This window comes from Scyliorhinus torazame, chromosome 7, assembly GCF_047496885.1.
Source record: "Scyliorhinus torazame isolate Kashiwa2021f chromosome 7, sScyTor2.1, whole genome shotgun sequence".
In the NCBI taxonomy this organism is placed as follows: Eukaryota; Metazoa; Chordata; class Chondrichthyes; order Carcharhiniformes; family Scyliorhinidae; genus Scyliorhinus; species Scyliorhinus torazame.
In genome coordinates this window covers 49,406,575-49,425,999 of record NC_092713.1, presented here as the reverse complement: position 1 = coordinate 49,425,999, position 19,425 = coordinate 49,406,575, and the positions used below count along the sequence as shown (strand labels likewise).

Below are 19,425 nucleotides of genomic sequence, written 5' to 3'. Positions count from 1 at the left end.
CCCCTTAAATTGTGATGCGGTGACCGTGCCCATTAATAATTGAAATTAACTTGCAACAAAATTAAGGTAGGAAATTGGAAAACTTGCAGTACCTTCACCCCTTATCCATCCTCCAACATTCTCATTACAACCGTCAATCGCAGAAACCACATAAATTCATTTTAATTACACTAACAGCACCACATGAACTGCAGCGGTTCAAGGCAGCAGCGTCCGACCAACTTTTCAAGGGCAGTTAGGGATAAGCAATAAAAACAATGCTGCTCTAGCCAGCAATGCCCACATCCCATGAAAGAATAAAAAAGGCCTATTAATAAACAATTGCCAATGAATAAGGTTAGAAAATGCTGTGCAGGGTGTAATATGTGAGCTACAATAAAAGCACTGTAACATGGAGCTGAGGTAATTTTTTATTCACAAGTGTAGATGCCTTTATTTTTAATCTGACAAAAACTTTGTTTTAAAGAAAAGCATTCTTAGATTGTTGAAACACTTCTCATGTAGGAATTTTAATGAGTGTTTGAACAGGCTGACTTTTATTCACCTTGCTCAGTTACTCTACTGAATCTCTCTTTTTGCTCATTTTCTTTTCCCAGCCATTTTTAGATCAACAATTTTTCTTGGAGAGGTCGAGAGGGAAGAAATACTTGCTAATTCCAGTATTCTGCTGTGTAGATCCTAATGATGTGAAGGAAATCTAATCATTTCCTCATATTGCAGTATTTAATCTGGAAAGAACACTGCAGACAATCCAATGCTTTGGCCGCAAGTCCCAGGATCAGCAAATATGAATAGCTCGAGGTGGAAGAACCTGATGATCGCACCTGCAGTTTTTACAAATATTATCAAATGTGCCCGGTAGCACAAGGGAGAGCAATTTGACACAAATGAGAAATGGCACACATTACCGAACAACTTACACTAGAAGAGTTTCAAGAATGGCAAAGAGGTATCAATCACACTGCATGCACATTTTTTTATATAATGATGTCTATTTATGATATTCAATGACATACATCATTGAAATACACAGAAATTGAATAATTTGTTGAATGTACTGGGCTTCTGGAAACAGTATTATCATTTGAAACATTGCATCCTTTCATAATACAAACCTAGCTTCCTCGAAGAACAGCATTATTATCACATTACAAGAACACCTACTGCACGGTCTTGCAAACTTAAGGTTTGCCAAAAAGCCCAACTTCATATTTTCTCAGTTGACAGGAGCTCACTCAACACATGTCCAATACTGTCTAAAGGAGATAATAATGCCATATACAAATGCAGGGGTTGGCAACAATTCAACTGCCAGATGTGTCCTTTCTATTAATTTTGGCATGAATGTACATCTTAGAAAACCGTCTTTGATTCCATTTTAATATAAAGATGATTGGAGCCTTCAGTCCCAGTAGCCCAATCATGCTAATACTGCATGATGTGTCCAATCGGGATTCCTTCCACTGAAATATACCTCTAAATCTCTCAAAAACGAATATATGTGATCTGGAGGTAGGTGTTGGGGGACACAATCTGCAAGTTTGCAGACTGTGCCCAGATCTGTATGAGTGTTAGGATGGTGGACAATGCTCATTTGTGTCAGGCGGGCCTGGTGTATTGGGAGATTGGGGCGTTGACTGGCAAATGATGTGCAATTTGGATAAGTGCAGTTTTATATACACGGGGAGGGTGAATATCAACACTGATTTATATAAAACATCCATCTGTAAGTTAATGTTTCACACTAACCTGAAGAGTTAAGTTACCTCCTTTTCAATGAGAATCCCTGAGTCAACTTAGGTTTATTTATATCTTTCAGGCATGTTCAACATCAAAACATTTCAAACAATGGACAGATGTTAAGATAAAAAATAAATATATTTGTTACAATGTTTAAAAATATTATTCCATAACCTCTCCTTATATAAAAATAACAGAGCTAACTGCTGTAGAGGGAGTAGCAAGGTCATGTTTCATTTTAAATAAAATTTTCACAGATTGAAGCTCTGCTCCATTAGATGAGTTATGTCAGAGCATCTCTTCATTGGGTGAAATCTATCAAGACATGCGATCAGGAAGTCCCATCACTGATACTCATCGTTGGGGTGGATAGCTGCCGCTGTGGGGTCTTTCCAGCCTGTGCTTTGGCCCTGCGCTTAGCAAGCCTGGAATTGGAGGGAGGGGACAGTCGCATGGAACAAACAGTCTTGATGATAGCCTCCTGTTCCCCTTGCATTTCCTCGTCCTGCTGTGAAAGCTGCCTGTTGAAGGCAATAGCTTCTGCAGCAAAATCAGTCAGGTCCTTTGTGCTGCTATTTCTGGAGGAGGAACAAGTCTAAACTTTAAATATGTCTATAAACTGGTGAACAACACTGCATAATATAACCTCAAAATGCATATAAAGCAAAAGGACAATACTGTATAACATTGTACAAGTCAAGACATTGCCCTATTATTAAATCCGAGTGCTAATTTAGCCATGTGATTTAATATCTGCCATTACAAACGCATCAGATCAAACAGAAAATTACAAGTAGCCTGTATGTTTGCACTAATTCAATTGTAGAAGGGCAGCCAGAGAAGATGTGAGAACCATAAAAGATGTAAACAGACTTGAAAGAGGATGTGCACAAGATCATTAATATTCTGAATGATGTCTTCCCTTGTGAATACTTGGGGGAAGTAATGAACAATATGCTTTCACTGAGCAGAGAAACGAAACAGAATGAATGAGTTTGATATAAATGAGATAGATCGAAGTCTTGGACAGGCTGCAAGAGCTCCCAAACAAATAAATCTCCAAAAAAACATGATATTTTTCGCAGGAGACCAAGAGAAATTGGAAAGGTGCTTTTTCAGCATTGATGATCAGTATACAGGGGAATTACTGAACACTGTGCCTCTACATTAGAAACAGTCTGACATGGTGCCCATATTCTCAGGCTGGCAAAACAGACACAGGCAACTACAGCACTTCGCAGGGAGTGACCTGGGCTTCAGAAACTGGCTGCAAACTGGTCAAATTTGCAGATTAAGCCAAAATAGAACGCACGGTAAAATTGGATGAGACAGGGAGGAAATTATATAATCAGCTGGACAAAATATGTAAGTGAGCAAATGCAAAGGATTGCACATGAGGACAAATGGGCAACACTGTTGAATGGCATTAAAATAGCGCAAGTATAATTGAAAATGAATTAACAAAACTAATAGAAGGTATAATTCTTTAACCACACAGTAGAGTACAAGTCAGGGAAAGTCACAATGAAACGGTTAGTTCTCTGGTCAAACTCCACTGTGAATACCACATCTATTTCCAGTCCCTAAAGGTACAGTCAAGTAATGGAAGCAGTACAAAGAATCAGGAGGCTAATTCTTAGGGCGGGATTCTCCCACCGTTCACTGGCAGTGAACCGTTCTGGTCCTGCCCACAGTGCATCCAAACCCGGGGGTTCTTGGCGGCCAAGATTAGCTTCAATGGCAATTCCCATTGACAATGGCAGGAGCAGAGAATTCCGCCACAGCGAATGGTGCACAACCTCCTGCGCCGAGAAACCAGAAAATCCCACCCCTAGTATCAGATTAATAAGCAGGATTAGAAAGTTCCTTACCTTTGTAGTAGCTGTGGTGTGGGCAGACGTCTTTCTGGTGCATTCTATGACAAAAGAGAGAATTATCACTGGAATATATATTTAGTTTTTGTTGCAAAGAATTTTTTCTAGACCTCTCTCTTCCAACTTTTGTTAAACTTAATGTGTGATACTTCACAGAGGGGCATGTGTTATAGAATCACTGCACACAGAATTCCTACAGTGCAGACATTCGGCCCATCGAGTCTGCACCAACCTTCTGAAAGAGCGCCCTATCTAGGCCCACTCCCGCGCCCTATCCCCATAACCCACCTAACCTGCATATCTTTGTGACACTAAGGGGCAATATAACACGGCCAATCCACCTAACCTGCGCTTCTTTGGACTGTGGGAGAAACTGGAGCACCCGGAGGAAACCCGTGCAGACATGGGGAGAACATGCAAACTCCACACAGTCAAATAATCCCATTTTAACTCAATTTTAACTATACACACTTACCCCCTGCACCCAAGGATGTTGAAGAACTTGTGCAGCACTGAGTCTATCTTTTGCATCACGCATCAACAACTTGCAAATCAAATCCTTCGCCTCATTAGAGATGTGAGCCCAGTCCTTCTCAGGGAACTCATATTTGCCTTTCTGTATGCTCTCAAACAGTATGTTCTACGGGCAAAGAAACATTTATTATACTCTAAAAGCAAAATACTACGAATGCTGGAAATCTGAAATGAAAATAGAAATGGCTGGATAAGCTCAGCAGGTCTGGCAGCATCTGTGGAGAGAAAAACAGAGTTAACATTTTCAACCCATATTTCTTCAGAAATGTTTTAAAAATTCCTTCTGGGGATGTCAGCTTCAGTGTAACTGCCAGCAGTTATTGCCCATTCCAACATGCTCATGACAAGGCGAACCACTCCAACAGCTACAATCTGTGTAGTGTAGGTGCACTCAGTGCTGAAGAGTCACACAGGCTCAAAACGTTAACTCTGTTTCTCTCACCGCGCATTCGGTCAGGCCTGCTGAGTTTTTTCAGCATTTTTGGTTTTCATTTCATTATATTTGAATTGGGTGGTGCACCTTTAACAGAATGTACCATAGTAAAATCAAAGCTCTTTCAATGGTTCAATTAGCAAAGAAACAGAGTAGCTGAGTCACAAAAATCAGACCTAATTCTTGTCATCATTATTCCCTATTCAGAGCTGGGTACCAGGAGCTCAGGGGTAGTAAAGGGAAACATCAGTCATTACCTCATGACCCCTATGGTGTTTTCATCTGTATGAACATCAAGACATGGTTTGGCTGTGAGACCCTGCATTGATGCCAACTGTTTAGGCACATACATAAAAAATGACCAGTTGAACTAAGTAAAATGTAGCACTAATGGAACCATAGTCCTACCTGGGTATGATAGCATGGTGATTATTATAGTAGTCTAATAATTCAGATAATAATAATCTAGAGACTGGGATTCAAACACAAATGCTAACAGATGTGGAAAAATAGTGAATAAAACGCTGGCATCCGTAATGTTGACCATGGAACAGAAAGAAACAGAGTTAATGTTTTGAGTCTGTGTGACTCTTCAGCACTGACCTACAAGATTGTAATTAAAAACCCAAGTTGCTCACTAACGCCTTTTAGGGAAGAAGGTCTGCTGACCTTCTTCGATCCAGCCTATATGTGACTCCAGACCCTTGAAAACATGGTTGACTCTTAACTTCCCTCTGAAATGGCCTAGTAATCACTTACTTGCATCAAAAACTGCTAGGAGAAACTTCAGGGCTGGAATTGTAAGCATGGACAAGATCCTTCCAGGTTTACGCCTGCCCTGACTGCACAGCGATTTTATGCTGGAGCAGGCAAGGCTTCAGATAGGAACCCCGCTTTTGTCTTAATTGAAGCCCCTAAGTGGCCAATTGATGGCCACCTAAGGGCCTTTTCCCTATCCAGCCTCAATTTTCATGGCGGTGGGCAGGTTGAAGCTCCATGGGGGAAGGGTGCGGAGGGTCCTGTGGTGGCAGTGGTGGTGGAGATCAGTACTATAAGTTACTCAGATGTTTTAAGTGGCTTTAGTTTTTCTGCCTTTTTCTGGGTAACTATTGATGTAAGACAGTTGGAACCACGTGAAGTTTTAGATTTGGATCACAGTATCGGATGGTTTCTAGTGCAGGGAGGTTGAAACCTCCGGGCAATTGCCACGCGATCCTCAAGTGGAGATATAAGGGAGAAATCCCCAGCATATCTTTCAGGTCTGGTCCATATATAGCGCCCCAGGGAACGGATGTTATGGACCATTATATAACTGCTAATTTTCAAGGAAATTTGTCCTGCTTTTATTTCTAAGAAAGCCAGGATAGTTGCAAGTGCCTGTAATGATCAATTTTCATGATTCAGTTCACTGTGTTTCAAGATTAGGGAGTCAGTTATAATTCAGTTTGGACTTGGTCAGTTTTGTCAAAACCTCCGTTGATTGTGGTTTAGGGTTATCAGCATAAAACTATCTTATCAAATATTGCACTGTGGTAGCTTTTGCAATGGTTTGCAAAACCATTTTATCAATGTTTTACCATGTGGTCAGCTTCATGACTGTAGGGGTGAAACCATCTTATCAGGAGTTGCCCATATGGCTTTAAAATGAGGTAAGCTTTTTCACTCACAGGCTCACGATCATTCAGCATTAGGGAGATGAACATTTTTAACCTTTTAGGAAAATCAACTCTTTTAAAAACAAAATTTAAACCTCATTCCTAGGAAAATAGCTCTTTTAATCTTATAACCCCTCGTTATGGCCAGATCCCTACACAATGACAGATACAAAATTCACATTTTCATTCAGTCGTTCCCCTCTCGCTGAACAAAATGCTTTGTTTACTTATTCCATCAGAACATACTGATATTGCAAAATGATATTAATAATACTACTGAGAAATGGAATTCCGATAAGAACTTCTAAACTCCACAAATTTGATAAGGTTGGTTATTTATTTCCAAATACCCCCATTTTAAAAACTTTTAACCTGATCAAACATTTCCCAACTCCAATAGCAAAGAGACAATCTGTTTACAGGTCCTTGATACTCTTTGAGAGCTACACAAAAGCTTTGCGAATTAACTCAGTGCCAACCCCTATGCAGTTTGTGGCTTGGACATCCAACTGGCACATTTGTCTCTCTTGGATTCTCAACTCAGTACCTTTGCAACTTCTTTTTTACTTTTTCAAGAATGTTACTCATGTTATAGTGTTTTTCTTCACTGGATTTGTTTGATTTTTAAAAAATTTTTTTTAAAGGATCTTTTTGCTTTGTTTCTTCTTTGTTTGAATGGCAACGTTCTTTAAAAAAATACATTCACTTTGGAAACACAGGGAATACTTCAGAAAAGACAGCAAGCACTGAGAAGTTGAAGAAAGGTGCCCTTAAAACCCTAGATGACCAAGTATTGAAGAAGCAAATTTATGAGCTCACAGTAAGAAATATTTTACAATTCTAAACAAGCTCCGTGGAAAGATCATTGGATCAAAACTACTGAAGAACAGAGAGAGAAATATAATGTGTCTCAGGGAGGCTATTGTGAACTTCCCGCCAATGGTATTGTTCAAAGGTTGAGGAGAAAGGGGACACTCCAGCACTAGTCAAGTTAGCAAACAATTTACAGAGAAAACAGCGTTAAAGGCTGCAGCACAGGTGATGGAAAAAGCTCCCAAGAGTGCATAGAATTGATGTCTAACTATCTAAACATGAGGAGACTGAAGAGGTTGAAATGTAACTCAGCTTCGGACATTGGCAGTAATACACTGCAGTTTCCAGGGAAACTAAAGGGACTGCAATAATATGAATGGTATTAATTTGATCAGTGTGATTGAGAATCTGTTTTGTGGAATACTGTGACACCTGTACCATGAAATCCGACTTGAGAATATTAATGTCAAATAGAGCATCACATTTCTGCAACGCTAGGGGCTGGTTTAGCACACTGGGCTAAATCGCTGGCTTTTAAAGCAGACTAAGGCAGGCCAGCAGCACTGTTCAATTCCCGTACCAGCCTCCCCGAACAGGCGCCGGAATGTGGCGACTAGGGGCTTTTCACAGTAACTTCGTTTGAAGCCTACTTGTGACAATAAGCAATTTTCATTTTTTCATCCTCCACCTTAATAAACACAGAGTTTACACATATATATACACACACACATCATTTTCTATTCTTTGATAAATCATCACCTGCAGACATGTTATGCTGCCTTACCCGACAGGCCATACACGCCTCTCCTCTGTCCCAGCCACAGTCTGTCCCACAATTCCCCACAAACGGTGGGTTGCCACTCAGCATGATGTACAGAATTACTCCAAGACTCCACAAATCGCAACGCTTATCATAAAATGACGCATCCTCTGTAAACGTCTCTACCACTTCAGGAGCCATGTATTCCGCAGAACCACACTGAGAATATTAATGCAATTATTAGAAATTAAAACCCACAATAGTTCAGCATTAATTTCTAACCCAGCTCAAAAATTAAGACTGGGTTTGAGCATGCCATTAATCTAGGTTGAGTAGTATTTTGGCGATTTGGAGCTGGAGGTAGAAAATCTGCCCAAAAATAACTTTCCCTCAATACACCCAACATATAGATGGTGATTATATTTTTTATACAATTTATTTTGCAATAAATCTGGTCAACCAAATTTACGTAAGAACATGCAGTAAAAAAACTAAACACACCATATTCAATTTGTCATGAACACAATTGATGTCTACAGATGGAAAGTGAGATTTATTCAGCATGAGTGCCCACCACAGGGCAATTTGATAGAATGGAGTCAAAGAGGAAAAGCTATGTTAAACCAGACTGCACAAAGGCAGACCTGTCAGCATGAACTTTAAATGGGTCTACCAAATACTGTTGCGCTCCAGTAGCGGATTCTTCCACTGTTAACCCTTGGCAAAGAACATACTCATAGAATCACAGAAAGATACAGTGCAGAAGAGCCCTTTGGCCCATCAAGTCTGCACCGACTAGTGAAGTAGCTGGGGCAAAAAAAGATAGCGGATTCCAGGAACAGACTTTGGACTGCTCTCCAGGTTTTCCGGTCTCACTAATAGCGATTCCAGGAAACTCCCAGCCAATGTCCAGGATTTTGAGGTCGGCTGTGAAAAATGGCACTACTTGTACACTTGCCCCAGACATTCTATGGGGCGCTTGGAGTGGAAATTGTGGTTATTAGAAATCCAAATCAACGTGGTGTTCTCTGCAGTGTATCTGAAACCTGTGTGAATGGGGCAAGCAAAGGTGTGACCCCTTAACCAGACTGAAGACTCTTCCTGAGATCTGCAGAGTGTAAATCAGGAATTAAGTTTGAATACTTAATTCATAGTCAGATCATGTACAGAAAGTGCAAAGAGAGAAAGAATGAAGACCGAGAGAAATAAGACAGAAAGAAAAGTGGAATTTTGAATAGATCTCCGACAATAATTTAGATCTGAAGGAATAAGAATACTCATTATAAAAGTCAATTGGCAGCGCCAGAGATGTTGTTTGGCAATAATTGGGACTTGGCACTCAATTAATATTCTCTTATGCTCTAGCTTTTACTTGCATATATTGTATTTTAATTTGTCTCTGTGTTTCAATGCCGAATTCCTTGGCAAGATACCATTATAGCAAAATTTCTGGAGCACCAGGGCAACTTGGACAGCAACTTCCTGATTTCTGCATTTAACTGTGCAGGTGCACTTGAGATAGTCTTTGATAATGATCATGCCAACAACTTCCCCATTAGTTATACCACAAAAACTCATCATAGAATCCCTATAGTGCAGAAGGTGGCCATTCGGCCCATCGGGTCTGCACCGACCCTCAGAAAGAGCACCCTACCCAGACCCAATCCCGCACTCTGCCCCCGCAATCCCTCCTAGGGGCAATTTAGTATTGCCAATCCACCTAACCTGCACATCTTTGGACTGTGGGAGGGCCTGGAGCAAATCACGGGGAATGGGAAGAATGTGCAAACGCCACACAGTCACCCAACATCGGAATCAAACCTGGGTCTCCAGCGCTTTGAGGCAGCAGTGCAAACAACTATGCCACCATACCGTCCATATGGGGCTAATATCTAATTTCTGACAACCTGTACAGTGATATTTGCTACCTAATGATGGACTCATTATTCTTAAGCACTCAATATCATGACATATTTTGTAAAATCATGACATATTTAACAAAATGTGTCCAGGTTTAAAGGGAGACGAACATCAAGGCCAAGACATTTGCCACAACAGCGGGGATCTGGGCCTTTTTCCTCTTCCCCCGCCCCTGCTGCACCCAGCAGCCTCTGCATTCATTCCAGGGGTGGTGGACCCAACTTCTAATCCAGCCCGCTCCCATACACAACAAAAACAGAACGGTGGGCTGCCATTTTCAAAGGTCAGGTATGCGGAGCCTAGAATTCTCCCAACTTGGCGCACACGACACAGGAACAAAAATCAGAAAGATGTTTTACAAGAAAGTATTTGAAGCAAGGTGTACTTATATAACAGTCTGGCAAGTTACAGATAGGGATATAAAAAACATGTCATCATTACCGTTGAAAATTCAAGATATTTATTACACTGAATGCCAGAAATAATTGCAGTAATTTAGATCAGGAAATGCAGCATAGATTAAAAACAGAAGCTGAAATCACATTTACTTACCGGAGTCATCAGCTCAGGAGTTGATATAGGAATACAGGCACTGCTCAACTTCACTCCACTACCAAGATCAAAATCACAAATCTTCACCGGGGATATCTAGGGATGTGAGAGCAAGGGAGAGCGCGAGGTGAGAGCGGGGGTTGAGAGCGTGAGATGAGAGAGAGCATCAGAGAGGGGGGTCAGAGAGAGATGGGGGAGGTCGGGATGAGAGAGGGTTGAGAGTGAGAGGGGGCGATGGGGGTCAAGGCGGGTGGAGAAAGCGAGTAAAGAAGAGAAAGACCCAGAGCAGGGGGGGACGGGGGGGACAGAGCACGAGGCGAGGGGTGACACAGAGCCCGACAGGGATGACCCAGATTGCCCCCGGGGTGTGTGTGTGGGGAGCGGAGCACCCAGAGCATGGCATGTGTAGGGGTGAGCAGGTAAAGACCCAGAGCGTGGTTTGGGAGGGGGCCGACGACACAGTGTGTGTGTGTGTGTGTGCGCGCGCGCGCGCGCGTGCGCGCGCGTGTGGGGGGGATAGAGACACCCAGAGCATGAGGGGAGACCCAGAGTGCAGAGGGAGGCAGAGATGGAGAGATTGAGCAAGAAAAAGAGGGAGAGAGAAAGCAAGCCAGAGACGGAGAGAGAGGGAGAGAGAAAGGAACACCATTTCTATTTAGTATCAAGCTGTCAAAATGACATGGGTACCAGCAGGAATTGACAATGACATTTTCAAGCTCATAAAACAGCATCAAGAACAGCAAAGATGCAGATTCCGGCTCAACTTAACTGTTAACAGGCTCAGGCACTTCAAATTGCTACTTCATAACCTGCAGAACAAATATAATGGTCTCAGCTCTCCTGATTTGCAAAAATTGCAAAATCTCTTCAGAAAGAATATGCCCTGAAGCAGTTCACTTTCCGACATTAAGATAATTTGCCACAGTCTACAGGGGACCATTGGCATATAGCTTAAGTGGCACCATTCCACATCAAGCATGGGGAAGGCAAGGAGGCATGAACTAGCACAGTTGGTATGGGGTTTGAACCTGTGCCATTGGTGTCATTCTGCACCACACACGCCAAATGAGCTAATGGACCCCAAACATTATGGAACAAAAGTACAAACATTCCCAGCACTGGCGAATGAATGGTCATGTGAAAATCCATTCATCCAGCTGTAAATATCTCACTATGCAAGAAATTATGCATATTTAACCAAAATGCAGTATCATTTTAACAAGGATTAATTATAATCTTTTTTTTTCCAATTAAGGGGCAATTCAGCATGGCCAATCTACCTATCCTGCACATCTTTGGGTTGTGGGGGTGAGGCCCACGCAGACATGGGGAGGATTAATTATAATCTTAATTCACAAGAACAACAGTATTTACTTTAGTAATTGTTTGGTTACTAATTGATTGATTTCTCCTATTTTTAACAAAGTGCAATTTTGCATCTCTAACAAGTTATCACAGTCTATTGTATTTAATCAAAAAGACAAGATTTATTTCAAAAAAACCTTTCTCCTGCATTGTAGATGAAAGAAATGATGATTGTGATGAAAAACCTCCAGAGATTCCATCAACATGTTCCCTTTTCACTCTTCACTTTTAATTAAACATTTGATGCTTGGGTGCGGCGGCTAACTAAAACTGAATAAAAATCTCTTATGAGACTAGGGAATGAACCAACTTATTCCAGTAAGGCCTTAAAGTTAAATCAAATATTGGGAGCAGTTACTGAAACCAGAAAAGCAATGTTCTAGTGTATCCCGTGGTACAAATGAAATGCTAATTAAAGGTGGCTTTAAAGATACTTAAAATACTCCATCCACAACAATAAGCTGGTGACTGAACTACATGACCTGCATGTTCTGACCCATCCTCAAGCAAGCCTGCTTCAAAGCAGAATAGTGAAATTTGCAAAAGGAGACTTCATTGGGCATATCACTAAAACACATCTCTGGAAATTGAAAACACAAGGAGATAGGGAGGGAAAAGAAGTCAACCTGCATTTGTGTTAGATCCGAGGTAAGCAGCCGCGCACAAGCCGCAGGTTAGAACGCAAGGTTTATTATTACTTACAATCAAATCAGCGCCACTCCCCGTAGTGTCTCCTTCCCCGACCTGCACCCAGGTCAGAGCTTTTATACCAGATGGACGACATCTGTTAAGGGGAAGTCCCACCCCTTTACCGGGGAAGTTCATATTCCCTGGAGGGCACGGGAAACCTGTTGGTTTCTATCCCGTGACCTCCTCTGGGGTTAACAACCCCCTCCCTCAAGTCCGGAGATGTCTCCACATCTGTTGGAACCTCTCCTGGACATCTGGTCTGCTAACGCTCTGGCACGGTCTGTATCGGCGTTTACCAGAATGGAGAACACTTGCGTCACGACCACCATAGAGGCCGTGTTGTCGGCGCGGCAGCCAGTGCTAGGGCAATGTGTCCATTTGGGGATCTCAGTCAGAGCCTCGTCCAACATCTTGCCATCTCAGTTGGCCACGTTTGTCTGCGGCCACAATTGGGTCCTGTGGTGATGGCATTAGAGGTGGTAGGGCCATCGGTGAGCCTGGCGAAGCTGGAACAGCGGGATGGGGGGGGGGGGGGGGGGGGGGGCTCTTCGGCAGGGTCATCCGGCACACGGCTCTGAAGATGATTCACACGGCGATTGGATTCCCACCCTTGTAGGATACCGGCTTGGTGGCCGCTAAGGTGACACCTGGGACCCAAATGATCATCATCAAACTTTTGTACATGCATGGGGTTGCTGGGGGCGAGTGTGCGGGTCTGCAGGCAGCGACCGGCATGGATCTCGGACTGGTCCTGGTTGACCCTCCCGCCTAGATCGGGGACGGCCAAGCTCAGGCAGTTGCGTAAGCGACGGCTCATCAAGAGCTCTGCTGGCACGACGCCTGTCATGGCATGCGGTGTCGTGCAATTGAAAAAAGAAAACATGGCCGACGAGTGTCCCAGGATCCAGCTGCTTGTTTCTTCGTGCCCAGCTTAAATGTTTGGACTGCTCTTTCGGCCAGTCTGTTCGAAGCCGGGTGGTAGGGAGCAGTCTTCATATGTCAAATCCCATTGGCGGAGGTGAACGCCTCAAACTCTGCACCATTATCGGACACAAACGGATTCCATGCGTACGGAAAATCTGGCATAGTTTTTCCATGGTGGCACAGGCGGTTGTCGCCTGCTTCCGCACCACGTCCAGCCACTAGAGTGTCTACTAGGAAGAAGAACATTGCCTTCTGGAAAGGGCCCGCAAAGTCGATATGAACCCAGACCCAAGGCCTCGCGTGCCATTACCAAGTTTGGGTTTGGGCTGCTGGGGGTAATCGGTGCGCCTGATATTGGGGGCATCGCTGGGCTACTTGCTCAATGACCGTCTCAATGTCGGGTTACCAGACGCATCTCTGGGTGAGCATCTTCATTTTAGACACTAGCGCGTATCCATTTTGGAGATCTAGTAAGTGCGTTGCATGTCCACGCCCGGGGACCACCACGCAGGTGCCCCATAAGAGCACACAGTCTTCGATGTTCAGTTCTCGCATCTTTCCCATGTGAGCTTTCAGGTCCTCGGGCAGAGCCCAGTGCTTGGCCCCCCCATGTGCCTGACGAGGGAGAGCTGTGGGTCGGTCTGGGCCCAGCCGTGGATGCGAGATGTCGTGAGTCCATGAAATGGAGGGCAGCTATTATCTCAATGGTCATGGCGGAAGTAGGTGGCTCAGTGGGTAGTGGTAGGTGGCTCAAAGCGTCCGCATGGGATATGTGGGCCCTGGAGCAGTGTTCCAATATGTAGACATGGACACTGCTAGTAATAGTGCTCAATACTAGATGCGGGCGGATGCTATGGGAGGAATCACATGGTCCCGTTTGAAGAGCCCCAGAAGGGTCGGTCAGGGTGAGGAAGTGGTGCCTGTAGACGTACTGGTGGAATTTCTTTACACCGAATACCACGGCTAGTCCTTCTTTCTCTAATTGCGCATACTGTTTCTCAGCATCGGCCAATGTCCTGGATGCAAATTAGGTAGGTCTCCGGAACCATCTTCCATTACGTGGGGTATCACAGCCTCGACGCCATAAGGGATGCATCATAGGTCAGTAAGAGTGGCTTAGAAAGGTCAAAAGAAATAAGCAATCTTGAAGAGAAAAGCAGCTGTTCTGGCAAATGCTGCTTCTTGCTCGGTGCCCCACGTCCAGAGTTGTCTATTCTTCGGTAGTTTATGGAGGGGATCCAATGTCGTAGCTAATTGTGGGAAGAACGTCCCATAATAATTGATGAGCCCCAGAAAAGCCCGACGTTCCGTTGCCCCCTGGTCCCGGGGCTTGGCGAAAGGCCTGGACCTTCTCCCCCATGGGGTGCAGACCATGGCGGTCCACACGGTCCCGAGGTACACCACCTCTGCTGCGTTGTCACTGAGAGTGGCAACACAGGTGGAGAAGGTAGTCAAGAAGGCATACGGCATGCTTGCCTTCATTGGCCGGGGCATTGAGTATAAGAATTGGCAAGTCATGTTGCTGCTGTATACAACCTTAGTTAGGCCACACTTGGAGTATAGTGTTCAATTCTGGTCGCCACACTACCAGAAGGATGTGGAGGCTTTGGAGAGGGTGCAGAAGAGATTTATCAGAATGTTGCCTGGTATGGAGGGCATTAGCTATGAGGAGCGGTTGAATAAACTTGGTTTGTTCTCACTGGAACGAAGGAGGTTGAGGGGCGACCTGTTAGAGGTCTACAAAATTATGAGGGGCATAGACAGAGTGGATAGTCAGAGGCTTTTCCCCGGGGTAGAGGGGTCAATTACTAGGGGGCATAGGTTTAAGGTGAGAGGGGCAAGGTTTAGAGTAGATGTACGAGGCAAGTTTTTTTACACAGAGGGTAGTGGGTGCCTGGAACTCGCTACCGGAGGAGGTGGTGGAAGCAGGGACGATAGTGACATTTAAGGGGCATCTTGACAAATACATGAATAGGATGGGAATAGAGGGATACGGACCCAGGAAGTGTAGAAGATTGTAGTTTAGTCGGGCTGCATGGTCGGCACGGGCTTGGAGGGCTGAAGGGCCTGTTCCTGTGCTGTACATTTCTTTATTCTTTGTTCTTGTTTATGCTCTTTTCTCAGTGGAGGCGACGCCAATACCCCCGAAGCGCTGTAGCACTCCTGCCAAGTTGTGGAATGGTAGCTGGGTATATTCAGAGTCCCCGGTGTGTGTTTATGGTGACAAATCTTTTTGACTCGGGGACCAGGGCCAGCTGGAGATATGCATGTCTCATATGTAGCTGGTGAATGTAAGTCCTTTGCTGAGCTTGACATACAGGTCCTCCTTTCCTGGGAACTGGATTATGGTCTAAGTATGCATAATCCATACTTATGGTTTGTATAAGTATAACAAACGGTTTACTGTAATTTTATAATCCCCTCAGAGACGTGCCAACCCATCGGGCTTCATTACCGGTACAACCGGCACCATCCAGTCGGAAAATTGTGCTGGTCTTATGATCCCCAGGTTCTCCATGTGGTCCAACTCCGCAACTACCTTTGGACGCAAGGCTTGTGAAATGGGACGGGCGCAGAAATAGTGTAGCTTTGATCCTCCTTCCTGGAATACGGTCGGAATCTGGCCAATATGCCTTTGGGGACATGTGGGTGAATTTGCCAGTATAGAACAAAGAACAAAGAAAAGTATAGCACAGGAACAGGCCCTTCGGCCCTCCAAGCCTGCGCCGACCATTCTGCCTGTCTAAACTAAAATCTTCTACACTTCCAGGGTCCGTATCCCTCTATTCCCATCCTATTCATGTATTTGTCAAGACGCCCCTTAAATGTCACTATCGTCCCTGCTTCCACCACGTCCTCCGGCAGCGAGTTCCAGGCACCCACTACCCTCTGTGTAAAAAAAACTTGCCTCGTACATCTCCTCTAAACCTTGCCCCTTGCACCTTAAACCTATGCCCCCTAGTAATCGACCCCTCTACCCTGGGAAAAAGCCTCTGACTATCCACTCTGTCTATGCCCCTCATAATTTTGTAGACCTTTATCAGGTCATTCCTCAACCTCCGTTGTTCCAGTGAGAACAAACCAAGTTTATTCAACCTTTCCTCATAGCTAATGCCCTCCATACCAGACAACATCCTGGTAAATCTCTTCTGCACCCTCTCCAAAGCCTCCACATCCTTCTGGTAGTGTGGCGACCAGAATTGAACACTATACTCCAAGTGTGGCCTAACTAAGGTTGTATACAGCTGCAACATGATTTGCCAATTCTTATACTCAATGTCCCGGCCAATGAAGGCAAGCATGCCGTAAGCCTTCTTGACTACCTTCCCCACCTGTGTTGCCACTTTCAGTGACCTGTGGACCTGTAAACCTAGATCTCTCGGACTGTCAATACTCTTGAGGGTTCTACCATTCACTGTATATTCCCTACCTATATTAGACCTTCCAAAATGCATTTCCTCACATTTGTCCGGATTAAACCCCATAACAAAGGTGCTGGAGTCAGTCGCGCCCCAACAGGCTAGGGCCACTCCCATGTACCTTGACCAGTGTTAAATTTGCTAACCGGCTGCCATATTCAGCGGGGACGGTCGTCGTGTACGCAATTGCGAGAGGTTCCCCCATATAGGTCGCTAACCTTGCATTGGTATCCTGGAGAGTCAGCAGACGAATCCAGGATCGTATGCGGTTTACGATGTGCCGACTAATGACAGACACGGCAGCCCCCGTATCGAGTTCCATGCAGGTCGTGTGGCCGTTCACCTGGAGCGAGGTTTGGATGGGAGCATTTCTTGGTGCTGCCACACAATGTCTTTGTCGGTACTGATCGTCATCATCCTCCACATAGTGGTCCTGTCATGGGTGGGGGGACCACGCCTGGCAGTGTGGTGGTGGATGACTCCTAGCCCCAGATACCTGCGTCCCGTTGCTATGGCCGCAGGCCAGTACTTATACCCTTGGTCCTCTTGGTCAGGGGAAAACGTTTGCCGATGTTTTCGCCATCTAGCCCCTTGCTAGTAGGCGTCCCAATGCTGGGGAATAGGTTCTTCGACCCCAGCAGGCTGTGCGCGGGGCCTGTTTTGGCACCCTAAACCACCATCTCCTTGATTTCTTGGACTCTCTGTTCGGCACTTTCCCTGGATACTACAATTTCCATGGCTCTTTGGAGATCTAAATGAGCATCGACTAGTAGTTTTCTTTGTGCAGCCGCATCGCAGATCCCACATACCAACCGGTCGCGTAGTGCTTCATCCAGGGTTGGACCAAACTTACAGGTCTCAACTAGTTTTTTCTCATAGAATTTACAGTGCAGAAGGAGGCCATTCGGCCCATCGGGTCTGCACCGGCTCTTGGAAAGAGCACCCTACCCAAGGTCAGCACCTCCACCATATCCCCATAACCCAGTAACCCCACCCGACACTAAGGGCAATTTTGGACACTAAGGGCAATTTATTATGGCCAATCCACCTAACCTGCACATCTTTGGACTGTGGGAGGAAACCGGAGCACCCGGAGGAAACCCACGCACACACGGGGAGGATGTGCAGACTCCGCACAGACAGTGACCCAAGCCGGGATCGAACCTGGGACCCTGGAGCTGTGAAGCAATTGTGCTATCCACAATGCTACCGTGTTGCCCCAGGTTTCTTGAGGCAAGCCAGAAATTCACTGATACCTTTGCCTTGGAGGCCATATGAAAACAAAAATGGTGCACTCAGGAGCGGCTTTGATTCAAAATGTTCCCCTACCAAGGCTACCAGGAACGTGAACGAGCGGGTTCCGGGTGGGTTAGGCTTTTTAATAATGCTGTATGTGGGCCCCCCACAAGATGCCAGCAAGGCTACAATTTGGCATTTGTGTGAAGAGGAATTGCATGCTCTCTATGTATTGACCCCAACCATCCGCACCTGCATTGAATGACGATGCCTACCTGAGATAGATCGGGTGTGTAACAACCAGTGTCGATGGCAGCTCCATTGAAGCCTCGTCGCCAGTGTTAGATCCAAGGTAAGCAGCCACGCTTAAGCCATTGGTTACAGCGCATCGAGGTTTATTATTACTTACAATCAAATCACCACCAGCTGAGTGCAGGTCGGGGTTTTTATACTAGAGGGGCTACACCGGTTAAGGGGAAGTTCATATTCCCTGGAGGGCATGGGGAACCTGATGGTTCCTATCACATGAACTCTGCTGGGGTAATAACAATGTAGAATGACAGTTAAGAGCATTACTCAGTACATAAAGCACCGCCATGACATATCACTACATTTCATCCAAATGATAATATGGATGTAAGGGAATGACTATGTTCCATCTTGATATATCATATCACAATTCTATACAGATAGCCACACTGGCTGAATCCAACCATTGGTTTTATAGCACAATATGGTAAAATGGGCAAGAAACATATTGGTGTTTAGTTTAATCTAATACTCCTGGATGAACAACATTTTTGTTTCCTTTGAAATCACAAGTCAAAGAAGTTGGAAAACAAACAAGGAAATTGACATCAAGCCCATTGACACTGCATAAGCCGCCCGTTTGCAGCCGGTCTCTTTTAATCTACCTCATTCATTTCATATTTCCTATCCCTATTGTTGTTCATCTCAGCATTTTCCTTCTGACTAAGTTGAAACTGGCAAATGATGTGAAGTCTGTGAAATAAAGTATATTGAAAGTTTAAAAAAAGACACAACAACCTATTAAATGAGCAGTCATGTATTAACGATCAAGAGAGCTCACCATATCATCAGCTCATTTCAATGAGCAGGAAGCTGCACTCAATGGAAGCATAGAGAATGGAAGCCATGAGCCAGACTTTCCAGAACGCCTCAACGACACAACCAAGCAGCATAACCTTTTGTTAAGAGACACTCAAGTTGTAACTGGTAAAATAGTGCAATAGACATTTACCTGTTCTGGGAATTCACAAAGGATATTCTCTGGCTTCAGATCTCTGTGTGCTATACCTTTACAAGAAGAATAAAAAGTCAATTGCATGAGAGAATACCTTGCACCAGAAGTCTCAGTCAGAACACCTTAAATTTTGCACTGTATGGAATTCATTTCCCCTTTGTATTTACAGTATAAGTTTGCTGTGTTGTTGCCCAACTCATCAGTAATTCTATTTTACTATGAGCAATCTATCAATTTTAATGTCAC

At 44.5% G+C, this 19,425-nt stretch overlaps 1 protein-coding gene across 7 annotated transcripts in view; it reads right to left on the bottom strand.

Annotated features, from left to right (window-relative positions):
- Positions 1-397: 397 nt before the first annotated feature.
- Positions 398-19,425, bottom strand: part of LOC140426192 (MAP kinase-interacting serine/threonine-protein kinase 1-like) — a 144,443-nt gene continuing 125,415 nt past the window's right edge. For all 7 annotated transcript variants that reach the window (XM_072510666.1, XM_072510663.1, XM_072510667.1 and 4 more), the window contains 6 exons: positions 19,177-19,232; positions 10,282-10,377; positions 7,834-8,028; positions 4,090-4,254; positions 3,612-3,655; positions 398-2,318 (listed from right to left, as the gene is read on the bottom strand). In XM_072510666.1, the coding sequence (XP_072366767.1) occupies positions 2,072-2,318; positions 3,612-3,655; positions 4,090-4,254; positions 7,834-8,028; positions 10,282-10,377; positions 19,177-19,232 (803 nt within the window). In that variant the 3' untranslated portion in view covers positions 398-2,071. The remainder of the gene's footprint in view (positions 2,319-3,611; positions 3,656-4,089; positions 4,255-7,833; positions 8,029-10,281; positions 10,378-19,176; positions 19,233-19,425) is intronic.